At 41.5% G+C, this 17,210-nt stretch overlaps 1 protein-coding gene across 8 annotated transcripts in view; it reads left to right on the top strand.

The window, feature by feature from the left end:
- PPP2R3A (protein phosphatase 2 regulatory subunit B''alpha) overlaps positions 1–16,439 on the top strand; it is a 204,105-nt gene extending 187,666 nt beyond the window's left edge. For 5 of the 8 annotated variants that reach the window (XM_056564382.1, XM_056564379.1, XM_056564381.1 and 2 more), the window contains 7 exons: positions 2,015–2,171; positions 3,571–3,619; positions 4,595–4,684; positions 6,162–6,337; positions 6,830–6,948; positions 7,043–7,149; positions 9,871–16,432. In XM_056564382.1, coding sequence (XP_056420357.1) covers positions 2,015–2,171; positions 3,571–3,619; positions 4,595–4,684; positions 6,162–6,337; positions 6,830–6,948; positions 7,043–7,149; positions 9,871–9,967 — 795 coding nt within the window. In that variant the 3' untranslated portion in view covers positions 9,968–16,432. Of the gene's footprint in view, positions 1–2,014; positions 2,172–3,570; positions 3,620–4,594; positions 4,685–6,161; positions 6,338–6,829; positions 6,949–7,042; positions 7,150–9,870 lie in introns of all 8 variants that reach the window. The other 3 variants (XM_056564385.1, XM_056564386.1, XM_056564384.1) reach the window with 2 other exon arrangements.
- The last annotated feature ends 771 nt before the right edge of the window (positions 16,440–17,210 follow it).

The raw sequence follows: 17,210 nt of genomic DNA, 5'->3' as shown, positions 1-17,210 counted from the left end.
TTAATAGAAGTAACTTACAAATCTGTTTAAAGGTGGGTTCATACCATGATTTTCTATACAGTTTTTGGATACGTTTTTTTTTTTTAAACCGTATGCAACTGTACAGAAAACCGTGCCCATAGACTTTCCATTCAAAGCCGTATGCACCATATTGCATACGGTTGTCTCCGTTTTTCACACCACACAGTTTTTTACTTTTTTTTTTTTCTGGACAGAAAACCGTGGCCTACCACGGTTTTTGGTCCAGGTGAAAAACCGTATTGACCCGTATACGTTTTTTTTTTTTTTTTTTAACATGGGAGTCAATGGGAACCGTACAGAACTGTATGTGTGTACGGTTCCATCCAGTTTTCACCATACGGTTTTTGACTTTGCACAGTTTTTTTTTCTTGGAATTTCAATCAAACAAGTGAAACTTTATTCATAATGGAGTGAAAAGTTCAAAACGGATGCGTTTTTTTTTCTTAAAAAACAGATTCAATCGGACATCACTTTTCAAACCGTATACAGATAAAACTTTGTACAGACGTTTTGATACAGTTTAGTCAGGTTTTGAGGAATTCGTTTTTTTTTTTTTTATCTTTTATTTTTTTTTTTTAAAACCTGAAAAAAAACTGTATTGCAAAAACGTGGTGTGAACCCACCCTAACTTTCTGGAGCCAGTTGATATATAAAAAAAAGTTTTTTTCCTGGATAAACCCTTTAATGGCTATATGGTTAAGAAAACTTCCCTCTGCTGGAAATGTCCTTTTGTTAGAATTGGGGTTTCCTGCTGCCGAGACCCCCAGCATTGGCTGTACACTACAGCCCATTCCTGCAGACACTGTTTACCACCCCAGTAGCACCACCCCTTTAAGGCCTTGTTCACATCATGTTTATGCCCTTTGTTTAATAATCCGGAATGTATGGATGCTAGTGATGGATGTCATGTATTACCTATAGGCCATTGTATTGTATGACATATTTATTGATTCATAAGCTATTGTTGCATCAGTTTAAAGGGTTATTCTGGGCAAATGTCATTGGCCTAGTCCAGTCGTCTCCAACCTGCGCACCTCCAGATGTTGCAAAACTACAACTCCCAGCATGCCCGGACAGCCAACGGCTGTCCGGGCATGCTGGGAGTTGTAGTTTTGCAACATCTGGAGGTCCGCAGGTTGGAGACCACTTGCCTAGCCTTTGGATAGGCCACCAACTGCTGATTGGCAGACTGCTGGCAACCAGCACCCCCACTGATCATCTATTTGGCAAAGATGCAGCAGCCAGATGTACACAATGTATGAATCCGGAAGCCTCGACTTTGTAAATTGTGTAGTGGTTGTGCTGAGGTTCTGTAGCTGAGCATAGGCCATCAGTCAGGTTGGGGTGAAAAACCCCTTTAATGAATATATAAAAGATCCATCTATGGAATAGTCTACTATGTTATTCCATCATTTATTTATTGTAATATAACAATGTGTTCTGACTACCAAAGGTCTCCATCAGGCTAATGTATCCTTATGGATATGTTTAGTGCAGATTAGAGATGAGCGAACAGTAAATTCGATTCGTCACGAACTTCTCGGCTCGGCAGTTGAACTGCATAAATTGGTTCAGCCTTCAGGTGCTCCGGTGGGCTAGAAAAGGTGGATACAGTCCTAGGAAAGAGTCTCCTAGGACTGTATCCACCTTTTCCAGCCCACGGGAGCACCTGAAAGCTGAACTAATTTATGCAGGATAAGTCATCAACTGCCGAGCAGAGAAGTTCGTGACGAATCGAATTTACTGTAAGTTCGCTCATTTCTAGTGCAGATGACAGGAGCTTTTGCTGTGTACAATGGTCCCTCAAGTTACAATGGTCTCAATATACAATGGTTTCAACATACAATGGTCGTCCTGGAACCAATTAATATTGTAACTTGAGGGACCACTGTACATGCTAAACCAGACAACCTATTTAAGGATGGTTACTCTTTCCTATGAAACCCAACAATATATTTTCCTTTCGATAACCATATTATCTCCTGTTGTGCAGACATTGGCTTTGCTGGAGGAAGAGGACGATATTAACCAGGTGACAGACTACTTCTCCTATGAACACTTCTATGTCATCTATTGCAAGTTTTGGGAACTGGACACTGATCATGATCTATACATTGACCAGAAAGATCTGGCAAGATACAATGACCATGGTGAGTACAATATCTGTACCCTCAGCAAAGATTAGGAAACAGTGGACTCTAATCCAGTATCTCACTAAACAAAATTATTTCATAGATTATTAATCTATGTGGGGTCACACATAGGGGCACAAATATTATAAAGGTATTAATGGTTGGAATTTGTAGTTATCATGTATACTTCAGTTATACATGAAGCATATGGAAACCTAGAATGTGTTGGCAGATGAGAACCATTCGGCCCATCTAGTCTGCTCAATATCCTGAATAGTCCTTGTCCCTATCTTATATAAGGAATAGCCTTATACCTATCCCTATCTTATATGAAGGATAGTCTTATGCCTATCTCTATCTTATATGAAGGATAGCCTTATACTTATCTCTATCTTTTATATGAAGGATAGCCTTATGCCTATCTCTATCTTATATGAAGGATAGCCTTATACTTATCTCTATCTTATATGAAGGATAGCCTTATACCTATCTCTATCTTATATGAAGGATAGCCTTATGCCTATCCCTATCTTATATGAAGGATAGCCTTATACCTATCTCTATCTTTTATATGAAGGATAGCCTTATGCCTATCTCTATCTTATATGAAGGATAGCCTTATACCTATCTCTATCTTATATGAATGATAGCCTTATGCCTATCTCTATCTTATATGAAGGATAGCCTTATACTTATCTCTATCTTATATGAAGGATAGCCTTATGCCTATCTCTATCTTATATGAAGGATAGTCTTATGCCTATCTCTATCTTATATGAAGGATAGCCTTATGCCTATCTCTATCTTATATGAAGGATAGTCTTATACCTATCTATATCTTATATAATGGATAGCCTTATACCTATCTCTCTTATATGAAGGATAGCCTTATACCTATCTCTATCTTATATGAAGGATAGCCTTACACCTATCTCTATCTTATATGAAGGATAGTCTTATACCTATCTCTATCTTATATGAAGGATAGCCTTATACCTATCTCTATCTTATATGAAGGATAGCCTTATACCTATCTCTATCTTATATGAAGGATAGCCTTATACCTATCTCTATCTTATATGAAGGATATCCTTATACCTATCTCTATCTTATATAAAGAATAGCCTTATACTTATCTCTATCTTATATGAAGGATAGCCTTATACCTATCCCTATCTTATATGAAGGATAGCCTTATACCTATCCCTATCTTATATGAAGGATAGCCTTATGCCTATCCCATACATGCCTAAATGGATGCGTAGAGTATTGTCCCCCTTTTCTGAAATGTGACCTTTCTAGTCTTGGATGCAGTCAATATGTGTTATATACCGTCACTAGTATAGTGGTTAAGTCTTCTGTACATATTGTTGGTAGTTTCTAAACTTTAATTTGTCTTTTTTTTTTTCACTTTCAGCTTCCTCAAACAGAATCATAGAACGGATATTTACAGGAGCAGTAACACGGTAAGAAAAGGCAGTCGCTTTATAAAGAAACCTGTTTTTGCATTTAATTTCCTCCTTCTAAGAAAAATAAAATATCCAAAATAAAAGGGATTATCCAGCATTAAAACAGAGCTGATTTCTTTAAAAAAAAAAAAAAAAAAAAAGAAGAATGCACCACACTTTTCTTCAGGTTGTGTGTGGTATTACAGCTCCGATGCATTGAAGTGAAAGACGCCAAGTTGTAATACCACTTACAAACTGCTTACAGGTGTGGTACTGTTTTTGATAGAAATTAGCTCTGTTTTTCTATTGCTGCATAACCCATTTAAAGCGTTCTTGTCATTAATGTTTATTCAGACATGTCAAAAGTTTACATTAATCTGTGTATTTTTGTGCTGAGATCCCTAAATATAGCCGTGAGAGGTGCGTGGCTGGGCACTTCACTCCCTGGCTCTGTGCTCAGTCCATCTGATTGCAGGACGGCTCTGTTATAAGTCTATGGAGCTCATGTCCACCAATTAGACGGACTTGGCGCCCAACTGGGAGATAAGTGCCCAGCCACGCACTTCTCCTGGCTATATCTAGCGATTGGTGAAGGCCTGTCTGGTGTAGTATTATCCAACCAGGGTGCCTCCAGCTGTTGCAAAACTACAACTCCAAGCATGCCCGGACAGCCTTTGGCTGTCCGGGCATGCTCGGAGTTGTAGTTTTGCAACAGCTGGAGGCACACTGGTTGGGAAACAGTGCTTTAGTGTGTACACATCATGAAGAGACCTTTTAAAAGAACTTTATTTCTTTTATAACCACTGGCTGCCATGTACAAACTTCTTATTTAGGGTAGGGTCACATCTATTTGCTGCTGCGTATTTTCCTACCCATTGAAGTCAATGGGTAGCAAACTCAGCTGCAGAAAATGCACAGCAAAATATGCAGAAAACTCTTCAGTTGTGCGATATAAATGTATCTCGTGGTAAATTGTATTATGTTTGTTCACAGAGGGAATGCTGTCCAGAGGGAGGGCAGGATGAGCTATGCAGAATTTGTCTGGTTCTTGATATCTGAAGAAGACAAGAAAAACCCCACCAGGTAAGACAAATAGGGGTGGTAGGTACTTGGTAATACAACACAATATGGTTTTTGGATGGTAGCTCCAGAAATCAGGCCGGGGCAGAGGCTGTGCCTTACTCCTTGGGGAAAGCATTTACCCTTATAGAGATCACAATCTGGCCTAAGTCATCTTGTGTGCTGGGAAAAAAGGGTGTGGAGATAAGCTCTCTATTAGCGCTCTATCGGAAGAAAGTTATCCATGTAATTCCACATTTCAAGTGTAGATTCCTAGTAAGTCAGTGCACTTTAATGAATTATTGTTATTAAAAACAACTTTTGACGCATCGATCAGATATGACAAAAATTGTTGATCGCATCGGGTCTCGCTCCTGAGACTCAATGTGACCGTAAGTTATAAGCCAGGGAAGCCTAAAGCATTGCGCTCTTTCCTGGCATTGCAGACTTCTATGTAGAGAAATGGATGGATCTCCTACTTGGCATAATGCTGCCCGCTTCCCTGGCATAGAAGTTTGCAATACCACCCGCTCCCCCTGGTAATTACTGACAATTGCATTGGGTCTCAGGAGTGAGACCAGACGCAGTCAACAACTTTCGACATGTTTGTTCGAAGTGTCAAAAATGATTAAGTGAGTGCCTTGAAACATAACCAGCTTTTTAAAGGGGTTATCCACCTTAAGGTGATTTTAGTACGTACCTGGCAGACAGTATTGGACATGCTTAGGAAGGATCTGCGCTTGTCTTGGGGCTAAATGGCTATGTTGTGAGATTATCATAATACTGTGGCTAGCTTTTTATGAACTGGTATTTCCTGTTTGAGTTTTCTTCTTTTGACTACAAATCCCACAATTCCATTTTCCTCCCTCCCACACATCAGCCAACCCACCCATTAAAACATAAATGAGCTGCATCCATTCAAGAGACCTGTGGTTTTCAATCTGAGTGCCTACAGCTGTTTCCTTTAGTTGAAAATTGATCTCTCTCCCACCAAGCGATCGCTCCACCCATTGAAGCAGACAGGCTCCCTGTCATCAGATGACTAGTGAGTCAGGTCTCGGCCGCATTGCAACCTGGGAAAAATCTGAGACAACAGTCATTTTGTATGCTGTTAAAAATAAATATTGGGGTAAAAATCACATAAGAATTGTGAGAAAACCGTCACACACACAGGTACAGACACTATATTATGAACTACGCTAACTTTACAGCCCCTGTAGCAGAGTCAAATAAAAAAAAAATCCTGGAATACCCCTTTTAAGCCTAATGAGAATCTTCTCAAAATGTAAAAGATGCTTAGCCATAAGGAAAGGTTTGTGACTGCCACCTAGTGGTTAAAACTGGTAATAGCATGTGTATCTGTATGGTCTGACTAAAAATGTAACCTATAAACATTCAGACCCTCACTCTGAAAATGTCCATACAAGTAAAGGGCATATAAAAAAAGCCCAGTTTGCAAAGATTTTGTATCAGACCAATAACATACTATGTGTTTCTGTAGCATTGAGTACTGGTTCCGGTGCATGGACTTGGATGGAGATGGAGTGTTATCCATGTATGAACTGGAATACTTCTATGAAGAACAGTGTGAGAAGATGGAAACTATGGGTATTGAGCCACTACCCTTCCAGGATCTGTTGTGCCAACTATTAGACCTGGTAAAACCAGAAGTTGAAGGTGCGGAGCATTAATAATATCATATGTGAGGAAGATTATTGCTTAAAGGGGTACTCCACCCCTAGACATCTTATCCCCTATCCAAAGGATAGGGGATAAGATGTCTGATCGCGGGGGTCCCGCCACTGGGGACCCCCGCAATATAGCATGCGGCACCCACCTGTTTGTTGTCTGGAAGCGCTGGAGGGTCTGGGTCCCGACCACTGGAACGGAAGTTCGTGACGTCACGACTCTGCCCCTCCCATAGACTTGCATTGAGGGGACAGTGCGTGACGTCACACGGGGGCGAGGTCGTGACGTCACGAACTTCCGTTCCCGTGGTCGAGACCCAGACCCTCCAGCGCTTCCGGACAACAAACAGGTGGGTGCCGCATGCTATATTGCGGGGGTCTCCAGTGGCGGGACCCCCGCAATAAGATGTCTAGGGGTGGAGTACCCCTTTAAACAGTACTTGCTAATACTAATGTGATTCTCAAATGTATTCCCCTTTAGGTCGCATCACACTGAAAGACCTGAAACGCTGTAAAATGGCTCATATATTTTATGACACCTGCTTTAATCTGGAGAAGTACCTGGACCATGAACAAAGAGATCCCTTTGCAGTGCAAAAGGTACAATCGTCTGTCTTTACTGGGTATATATGAAGAAGTGTTGTACATTACTGGGCATTTCTCACACTCGTGCATCCTTTCTGCCTCTCTGCAGGATGTTGACAGTGAAATACCGGAGCCGTCCGACTGGGACCGATACGCTGCGGAAGAATACGAGATCCTGGTCGCTGAAGAAACTGCCACTGAGCATTTACAAGAGGGGTGAGTCCTTAATATCTCATAACCTGCAAGTGTTAGGAAGCAATGGCTGCATATTTAACGGCTTACACTAAATAGTTATTGGTGGTATCTGAAGCTTAATGTTAACAAGATGATGCTCCCAATACCTGGCATACTGGGGAAATGCAGAAGAACGGGCTTAGTAATGACACTGGAACTCTCAGCAGGATTGAATTAGAATAAAAACACAATCAGGGACCCAATTGGAATAGCCAATGTTTTTATTGTAACTTTATAAAAAAATATTTAAAAAAATGTTTTTACAATGAAAACAGATGCTATTCCAATCGGGTCCCTTAGTGTGGATCTTGGACGCCATTACCAAGTCCATTCTTTTAACCTTTCCCCATACGGCAATGGCCACCCAGCTCTCCAGGGATTGAGTGTGTAAGCTTCACAACTGGGAATCGACCACAGGGCAAGGGCGGCTGTAGGGCCCGTTTTATTGTTTGATACAAGGTATATACAGTTGCTGCAACTGGTGCGACATTCCAAGGTGAGCGCAGCCCCTTAAGGTTAGTTGGTATTTACCCAATACCATTCAGTTCCTGCACTTCAGGAGTTTCTTTTCATCTATTTATATATATATATATATATATCAGTGACCCCCTCCCCGACCTACGATGGCCCCGACATACAATCATTTCAACATATGATGGCCTCTCAGAGGTCATCGCATGTTGAAGGCAGCATCAACATACGATGCTTTTGTATGTCGGGTCCATCGCATAAACGGCTATCCGGCAGCGCAGACTGCTTCAGCTGCCACCGGATAGCCGTTAACTGTGCCCCGTGTGGTCCGCTGACGGTCACTTACCTGTCCTCGGGGCTCCAGCGTGTCCTCTTCGGGATCCCCTGCATCGTCGGCGCTCTCCATCGTCGTCATCACGTCGCTGCGCACGCCGTCCCGTCATCCAATAGGAGCGGCGTGCGTAGCGACGTGATGCCGGCGACGGAGAGCGAGTATGCCGGGGAAGCAGAGGCCTTGCCGAAGCGTTGGGGACACCCCGGGGACGAGGCGACAGCGATGGATGGCGACATCCAGGGCAGCGGTGACTGTTCGGAGCGGCAGGGACATGTGAGTATAACCTCCAATACCAGTGGTCTACAGCCTGCGGACCTCCAGATGTTGCAAAACTACAACTCCCAGCATGCCCGGACAGCCAACGGCTGTCTGGGCATGCTGGATGTTGTAGTTTTGCAACATCTGGAGGTCCGCAGGTTGTAGACCCCTATCCTATACTTTGCATTGCACGGATCCCTCAACAAACAATGGTCCATTTGGAACGGATTACCATCGTATGTTGAGGAACCACTGTATATATAATAAAGTCTGGCACCCACCTTGAGCCAAAATGTTGCAATTTTTTTCACATTTTTCCGCCACTCTTGCCAAGTGGGTGGAGCTGCTGCTGATGGGGGTTGGTTGCCCCCATGTGCTGAATTTATTAAGGTTTGCACTTGCCAACAAGAGTTAAGTGTAGCTGAAATCTGTAACCTATGTCAGCGATGACACACAGACATGCTGAATTTATGGTGACATGTGCGGCTCTACTATGGGGGAGATTTATCAAAACCTGTGGAGAGGTAAAGTTACCCATTTCCCAAATCAGATCGCTTCTTACAGTCTTAACAAGGCCTATGAAAAATGAATGAAGTGATCTGATTGGTTGCTATGGGAAACTTTGCCTCTCCACAGGTTTTGATAAATCTCCCCCTATGTTTGTAGGTTGCCTATCTATAGTACTGCATTGGCCATGTAGCTTTCAGTGCATGATAGTTGTAGTTTTGCAACCACCTAAGAGCCAGAGGTTGGTTCTTTAGCTGGGTTCACATTGAGGAATCTCAAGCCGGAAATATACCAGTCAGATTCTGAGGGTGGACGTGGACCATGTGGACAGTATTCCCATAAAAAAAACACAGTCAGGGACCCAATTGGCATAGCCAATGTTTTTATTGTAACTTTATAAAAATATTTATAAAAAAGTTTTTACAATGAAAATAGATGCAATTCCAATCGGGTCCCTTAGTGTGGATCTTGGACGCCATTACCAAGTCCATTCTTTTAACGTTTCCCCATACGGCAATGGACATGCCATAGATGGCAATTAATTCCGTACATATTCAGACGAAAAAATGATCGATTATTCTTTCGGCTGTGTGCACTGTGCAGTTGAATCCCATTGACAACATTAGAACTCTTCTGTTTCGGATTTCCGAGCGTAATTTCTGAGCGGTGGTAGGCTTGGAAATTCCATTGTGTGAACCATATACATGTTGAAGTCAGATGGTGTATGGAGACCAATGCATTTAGTCTTCATGCACTATCTGACTGCTAATTCAATTGTTCCATGCTAATACGGATTGCTAAAATATGCCAGGATGAAGAGACCAGGCAAAGTGCCATACTTCTTTCCCTTTTACTAATATACTATGTAATCTATGTGCATACGTTGTGCCTGGTATTGCACAAGGATGATAGTAACAAGAGGCTGCAGGGGCCCCTTTCTCTATAAGAGAGCTATAAAGCAGTCAGACTTGCACCAATCACATTGCATATTCTAGCAATGACCCATTAACAGGGGTGCAGACGTAGCAGACACAACGTGCTTAATGGCGCTTCTACCCAACAATCATAAGTACAGATGCCCTGTAATATTGTTGCGGAATAATGGAACCTTGTGTTCTCTCCCTTGTTTCCAGGTCATTTGAAGACGACTATGATGGGGATGAAATAATTTCTGCTCCCGAAATCAACAGCAAAATAGATAAATTGGTTATCTCCGACCTGACGGCGTGAGGCTGACCCTGCACCCTTCACTGGACAATCAGACTGACCAGTATTTATGGACTGAGCCCTGGTCACCACAAGACTTTCAGGGGGAAATAATATATAAATATATTTTTTATGATTATTTTGTGAAGAGAATTGCTTTGTTTTTGTAAAAAGCTCTATGACAAAAGTTCTGCTATTATTTTACCGCATTGTGTGTGTGTGTGTGAGTGCACAAGTTTGCTGTCAGATGAACAAAAAACCATTTATGTGCAATATGTCTTAAATACGAGTCCTCGTGTATAGGCATCAGTGCGGGGGTGGTTGCCCAGCGCGACCAATCAGATTCCAGCTTACATTTTCTAACCTGCACAGTAACGATGAAAGCTGTAATCTGATTGGCTGCCGTAAGTAACTGCTTCGCTCCCACTGGTGTGAATACATGCGGGCCGGTGTGTTACTTGTAGAGAAATGACCTGATGAAATTGTATGGAATCACTGCCTTTACCCACCTCATATCTGTTCGCTGCCGACACATAGAACCAAAGCTCCACTGTCCACAGATCAGAAAACCTCTATTAGATGTACGGAGGAGGCCATGAGCATGGAGTCATGTATTTTTATTAATCACAGCCTTCCAGTATTCTTTATCATGTGTAGAATTTATACCGAACTCTGTAAATATGTGTAAGAAGAACATAATGGAATAATCATCCACAATTATTACAAGGATTGTTAGAAGGACGTGGCTGGCAAAGCTTTCTGGGACAGGGAACAGTAGAAAGACCATAGCTGCCAAAATTGGGACCTTTTGTTTTTCTTAAGCCCCATCCCTGGGAACACACACACTTTTTGGATCTGGTTTGCAGAATTGTCTTGACAAAATTGAAACTAGTAGGAAGTATAATAGAGATGTAGCAGGGCTGAACTAGTTCACTTGCTGCCATATTACATCTGTGGTGCTATTGTATAATGTCCCCCATGATGTTTATGTGCCCTAATATAGAAGAGGGATAAAGGAGTTATCCAGAAATAAATTTAAAAAAAAGCTATTTTCTATCAAAAACAGCACCACTCCTGTCCTCAGGTTGTGTGTGGTATTACAACTTGGCTTCATTCACTTCAATGGAACTAAGCTGCAATACCACACACAAACTGAGGACAAGTGTGGTGCTGTTTTCTGAATAAAGCAGCTCTGTTTTTCTAAACCTGGATAACCCCTTTAAGTATTTTATATGGCGTCCATTCGATCAGGTGGGCAAACATGTAATACTCCAATGTAAGAGAGACTCCTTGCACTGGCTTTCCACCTTAAACATGTGGAGAGTGGGTGTTCAGGGTACATTTAGCGTGTACGCAGGTAGAGCTCCTGACTAATATGGTAAAGTATCCATAGGGTTACAAGAGGGTCGATATACACCAATATAGTACAACTAAAGGGATGGAGTAGTGTAGTAAACTATGCTATTGTATACAATGGTATCCAGTATAAAATAAAAAAAAATAAAAAATATCTCTATATATATATATAATTATTTATAATTTGTGGCATTTAGGATATACAAACTGTTTTGCAACAGCTAGAAGCACCCTGGTGGGGAACCACTGCTCTAGGAGCAGGACAACTCCTTTAGGCTATGTTTACACGGCAGGAATTCCGTGGAAGAATTTTGCCGGAAATTCGGCAAAAATGTACTGCCCATTCACTTTAATGGTATTTCGCTGTCTCATTCACACAACTGAATTTCTGCGGCGGCAATTCCGTCGTGGAAATTTTGCCTTCTGCAAGATGTACAGCCTTAAAGTGAACCTGTTAGCTGCAATAATTTTCCAGACTGCTGACGCTGTTAGGGCAAGGAGACACACAGTACCTTTCATATCAGTCTGCAATTCCACAACATACAGCAATACTTTCATTCTCTGGTGACAAATGTAAAAGAGATGTTCCCAAGCCCCTGAAGTGCTGGAACGCCTCCTCACTCCCAATACCATCCCTGTTCCTGACTGATTGACAGTCTGCTGGAAGCCGAGCCCTGTTTCCAAATCTCATTCCTTCTCTGCACATATAAATTGTGCCTAGGTGTATGATTTAACAGGGCTCGGCTTCTACCTGACTGTAAAGCGGGGATACAAACAAAGTACCTCCGGAGAAAAGGGCTGGATTACAAAGGGCGCTGGGAGCTAGTTAAGATTATTGCGCATTTATTACCCACAATGCAATGTCTGATGAAGTGGTATTACCGCAAAGCATGTTGCATTGTGGGTAATAAATGTGCAATACTCTTACCTGACTACCAGCGTCCTTGGTAATCCAGCCTGTTTCTCAGGAGGTTCTTTGCTGCACACGAGGCTTGGAGTGGCTGCAGGATCCCGGCTACGGCTTCCATGCTATTTCCATGCTATTACTTGGTTGGTACGACCCACATCGGTGAGCAGTTACCGTATTTAACTATATCACACCACGGAGCGCTGTATTTCTCATTTATTGTAGTTGCTGTTAAGCGGGGAGGGGGAGTGTCCAGAGGCTTGGGCACACTTTATTTTTTATTTGTTTTATTTTTATTATTTACATTTTTTTGCACTTGCTACCAGAGAATAAAAGCATTTTTCTACAGATATATGAAAGATACCACTGCACCTTACATAAACTGCATATGATTCCTTTTCTGCAGCTATATTTAACTAGTGAATAGCTGATGAATTAAAGAGTACCGGTCATCAAACCATATTTTTTAAACTAACTCAGATTATATTCCCTAACTCTTCCTCACACCCCTCCTGTCCGTAAAAAAAAAAAAAAAAATTCCAAACTTTAAAAAGCTCTGTATCGTACATTGTGTGAGCTCCCGGCAGGAGAAAGTGGGTGTTCCCCAGCAGGCACAATGTCAATGAAGCCTGCGAGAGGCCGGGAGGAGACCAAACTGTTTGACTTGAGGCAGGGAACAGAACAGAGCCACCTAGTGGCCATTTTTTCATTCACATGAAAAACATATAAAGGTTAAGAATTTTAACAGCAAGTAAATAGCAAAGTGTCTTATGATTACGTAAGGAACAATATATGAAAAGTTTAGTCTGGTGACAGGAACTCTTTAAAAAATAAAAAATATATAAAAACATCCACAAGCCCTCCTAAGGTGAAACAAGCCCAAAGGAGGGAGCAGAGCAGCAGAATGTCCCAGAAGGCTCAGCCGCCATTTAATGTGTCCCTTTTAGTTGAATACATTTAAGGTTCCTATGTATAAAGCACTTTTTAGGGCATTTTATGTCGTCCGCTCATCCAGTGCCATCTCTTTCTCTCTGTGTCTGCCTTGTCTGTTACTTGGATTGTTTGATCCTTCCTGGGATGTGCCTTCACTCTTTGTAGACAAATATATCAATGCAGAGTTTTAGTTTTGTAAGTAGTGTATATATTAAAAGTGAGTGGTACCTAATTCTGGTAGTGTTGTATGATCCAGCGTTTGTTGCGGAGGGACACAACTCACTTTTGGCTGGAGATCTCTATGCTTGCTGGCCTGGTCCATAAGCTGAGGGTGACATAATCACATCTCCTTCAGCCTTGTTTTAAAAGGGTTAACCAGGAATAGAAAAGCAGAGCCGTTTTCTTTCAAACAGCTCCTGTCTGTCTCCGGGTTGGGTGTGGTCCTGCAGCTCAGTTCTATTGAAGTAAATGGAGCCAAGTTGTAATACCACACCCAACCTAGAGACAGATGGGAAGCGGTTTTTGAAAGAAATTGGCTGTTTTTCTATTCCTGGATAACTCCTTTAAGCTTATGCCACCTCGAATTCAACATCCACCTCGTGTTCAGTTCTGGTGAGAAGTCTTCTTCATTAAGTAGATTCTGAAAAAAATGGTAATATTGAATTATTTAACCCCTTAAGGACCAAGGGTTTTTCCGTTTTTGCATTTTCATTTTTTGCTCCTTACCTTTAAAAAAATCATAACTCTTTCAATTTTGCACCTAAAAATTCATATGATGGCTTATTTTTTGCGCCACCATTTCTACTTTGTAATGACATCAGTCATTTTACCCAAAAATCTACAGCGAAATGGGGAAAAAAAAATCATTTTGAGACAAAATTGAAAAAAAACGCCATTTTGTAACTTTTGGGGACTTCCGTTTCTACAAACTACATTTTTCGGTAAAAATGACACACTCTTTATTCTGTAGGTCCATACGATTAAAATGGTACCCTGCTTATATAGGTTTGATTTTGTCGTACTTTTGGAAAAAATCATAACTACATGCAGGAAAATTTATACGTTTAAAATTGTCATCTTCTGACCCCTATAACTTTTTTTATTTTTCCGTGTATGGGGCGGTATGAGAGCTATTTGGTTGCACTGTGATCTGAAGTTTTTTGCGGTACCATTTTTGTATTGATCGGACTTATTGATCGCTTTTTATTCCTTTTTACATGATATAAAAAGTGACCAAAAATACACTATTTTGGACTTTGGAATTTTTTTGCGCGTACGCCATTAACCGAGCGGTTTAATTAACGATATATTTTTATAGTTCGGACATTTATGCACGCGGCGATACCACATATGTTTATTTTTATTTACACTGTTTTGGTTTTTTTTTAAATGGGAAAAGGGGGGTGATTCAAACTTTTAATAGGGAAGGGGTTAAATGATCTTTTATTCACTTTTTTGTTTTGCTATGTTATAGTTCCCATAGGGACCTATAACACTGCACACACTGATCTTTTACATTGATCACTGGTTTCTCATAGGAAACCAGTGAGCAATGATTCTGCCGCTTGACTGTTCATGCCTGGATCTCAGGCACTGAGCAGTCATTCGGCGATCGGACACCAGGAGGCAGGTAGGAGACCCTCCTCGTGTCCTGCAGCTGTTCGGGATGCCGCGATTACGCCGCGGCGATCCCGAACAGCTCCCTGAGCTAACTGGCATGGTTTTAATTTCACTTTAGACGCGGCCTACAACTTTGAATGCCGCGTCTAAAGGGCACTGATTGCAGTGCGGCGCGCTATTAGCCACGGGTCCTGGCATTATAGATTGGGAGCGGACTCATGATGTAACGTTACGTCATGGGTCCTTAACAGGTTAAATCTGTCATATGCAAATTTGGAGTTTTGATATTAAAGGGATTCTCCAGGATTAGAAAAACATGGCTTCCTTCTTCCAAAATTCGTGTCACCCCTGTTCTCAGCATGCTTTATTGCGGCTTAGTTCCATTTAAGTAAATGGAGCCAAGTTCTAATACCACACACAACCTTAGGACAGGTGTGATGCTGTTTTTGGAAGAAAGCAGCTATGTTTTTTTAATCCTGGATAATCCCTTTAACCATGCCCCAGATCCCATCTATGGGTGACATACTGTTCTATGTTAAGGGGGTTCTATCAATTAAGGCCAGTGGGATAGGCAGAAGCCCCTGGGGACCGCCCTGATAATTTGGAGCACTTTTCTATGCTAGTGTTATAAATAGGTCTTCCTCACTATTCAAACACTACTCCTCACTACACACAGTGTTCTATAGCCCTGTGCGGGACAGGTTTCTTAATCCCACTCCTGCTGAATTTCTGCCCATTACTGCCCACTCCTGCAATGTGTGTGCCCAATGCCTCCCGCTCCTTCAAATATTCTGTCACAACTTTAAGAGCGAGGTCCCCTCTTGTGCCATTTCATCTGCTTCTGACAGTTCCAGACAAAAACCAAGGTGGCAGAATCGAGCACTGGGGTCAGACTGGAAAGAACTGCACAACTTTGGCTGGAGTATACAGTTCTGGAAGGATTAAGGATTTTTAATGGAACTGATTTGCTTTGGATGGATGGTTCTCCATTCATACACCTGCTATCACTAACCCTGCACATTTTTCCCATTGGATGTTGTCAACTATTACATGAAACATTTCTGCCTGCAGATGTCCTGAAAACTGTTCTTAATAAAATTATATTTAATAAATACTGGGTAAATTGCTAATCTAGATCGGAGCACTTGTAAACAGCCAAGTGTGACAATCTCTAAATCTGATCACCAGCCACAGGAAGAGATATTGAAAAATTGGATAATTCCCCGAAAATGTTTAAACCGTGGCTATTGGAAAGTCCGATGCATCTTACACAGTCTGCTTTTGTTTTCCAGGCATATTGCTTTATTCTGACAGTTTGCTATCTTCCTTGGACCACCTGTATGTTTTCCTTTTATAGACTTCCTATCCTGTTTATACTTGTACCAAGGTTTACACACAGCTGGCTGGGAACAACCCACATCTGCTCCATGTTGGATTGTCATCTTGGAGTTTTATAATCCTGTCTATTTATACATCTCTCTTCATTCTTGTTTTGTTTGTTACCCAAAGGCATAGCTTGGTAAAGTCTGTAGTCACTTATTTACATTTTTGGACCTGTGCTGGTATTTATTTCATAAATGAAAATTGTGGATGGGCCCAGGTACCTTCATACAGCTGCAACACCTAGACCTCTCGCAGTTTCTACTGGATTGGACTTTGAGCACAATCGTGATCTTTGTTTGATTCAGTCTTTGGTTATGTTCACAGGGCTACATTAAGAGATTTCCATCACATGTTTTCTCCCTAAGTTCTCTCTAAGGGCCCATGCACATTTTGGAAGTTCCAGCCTAAAGCAAATAGCTGCTCAATCAGCAGCAGTAACTCCTAAATCATACAGCTGCTCAAACTGACTAGTTGCAGTCAATGGGCTCTACTGTATGTCTATGGAGCCCTTCTTCAGCAAAAACACTTGACATGTAAAAAAGATGCAGCGGAAAAAAATACCACACACAAAACATACTAATTAGAGATGAGCGAACTTACAGTAAATTTGATTCGTCACAAACTTCTCGGCTCGGCCGTTGATGACTTTTCCTGCATAAATTAGTTCAGCTTCCAGGTGCTCCGGTGGGCTGGAAAAGGTGGATACAGTCCTAGGAAAGAGTCTCCTAGGACTGTATTCACCTTTTCCAGCACACGGGAGCACCTGGAAGCTGAACTAATTTATGTAGGAAAAGTCAGCGACTGCCGAGCCGAGAAGTTTGTGACGAATCGAATTTACTGTAAGTTCGCTCATCTCTAATACTAATGCTCAACATGGAGGACCAAAAGGTCCATTTTCATTTTTTTTTATTTTCAACTTAAAAAAAAAAAACCCAGACGAAAATATGTCTTAAAAAAGCCTAAATTGGTTATCAGGGCTTGAAAAATTGATGGACATACCTCAGGATAGGTCTTCAATACTCCTGGGTCTAAGGCCCCTTTCACACTATAAAAATTCACCCGTAATGA

This window comes from Hyla sarda, chromosome 3 (genome assembly GCF_029499605.1).
Source record: "Hyla sarda isolate aHylSar1 chromosome 3, aHylSar1.hap1, whole genome shotgun sequence".
Taxonomy (NCBI): Eukaryota; Metazoa; Chordata; class Amphibia; order Anura; family Hylidae; genus Hyla; species Hyla sarda.
This window is presented reverse-complemented; position numbering and strand designations above follow the sequence as displayed.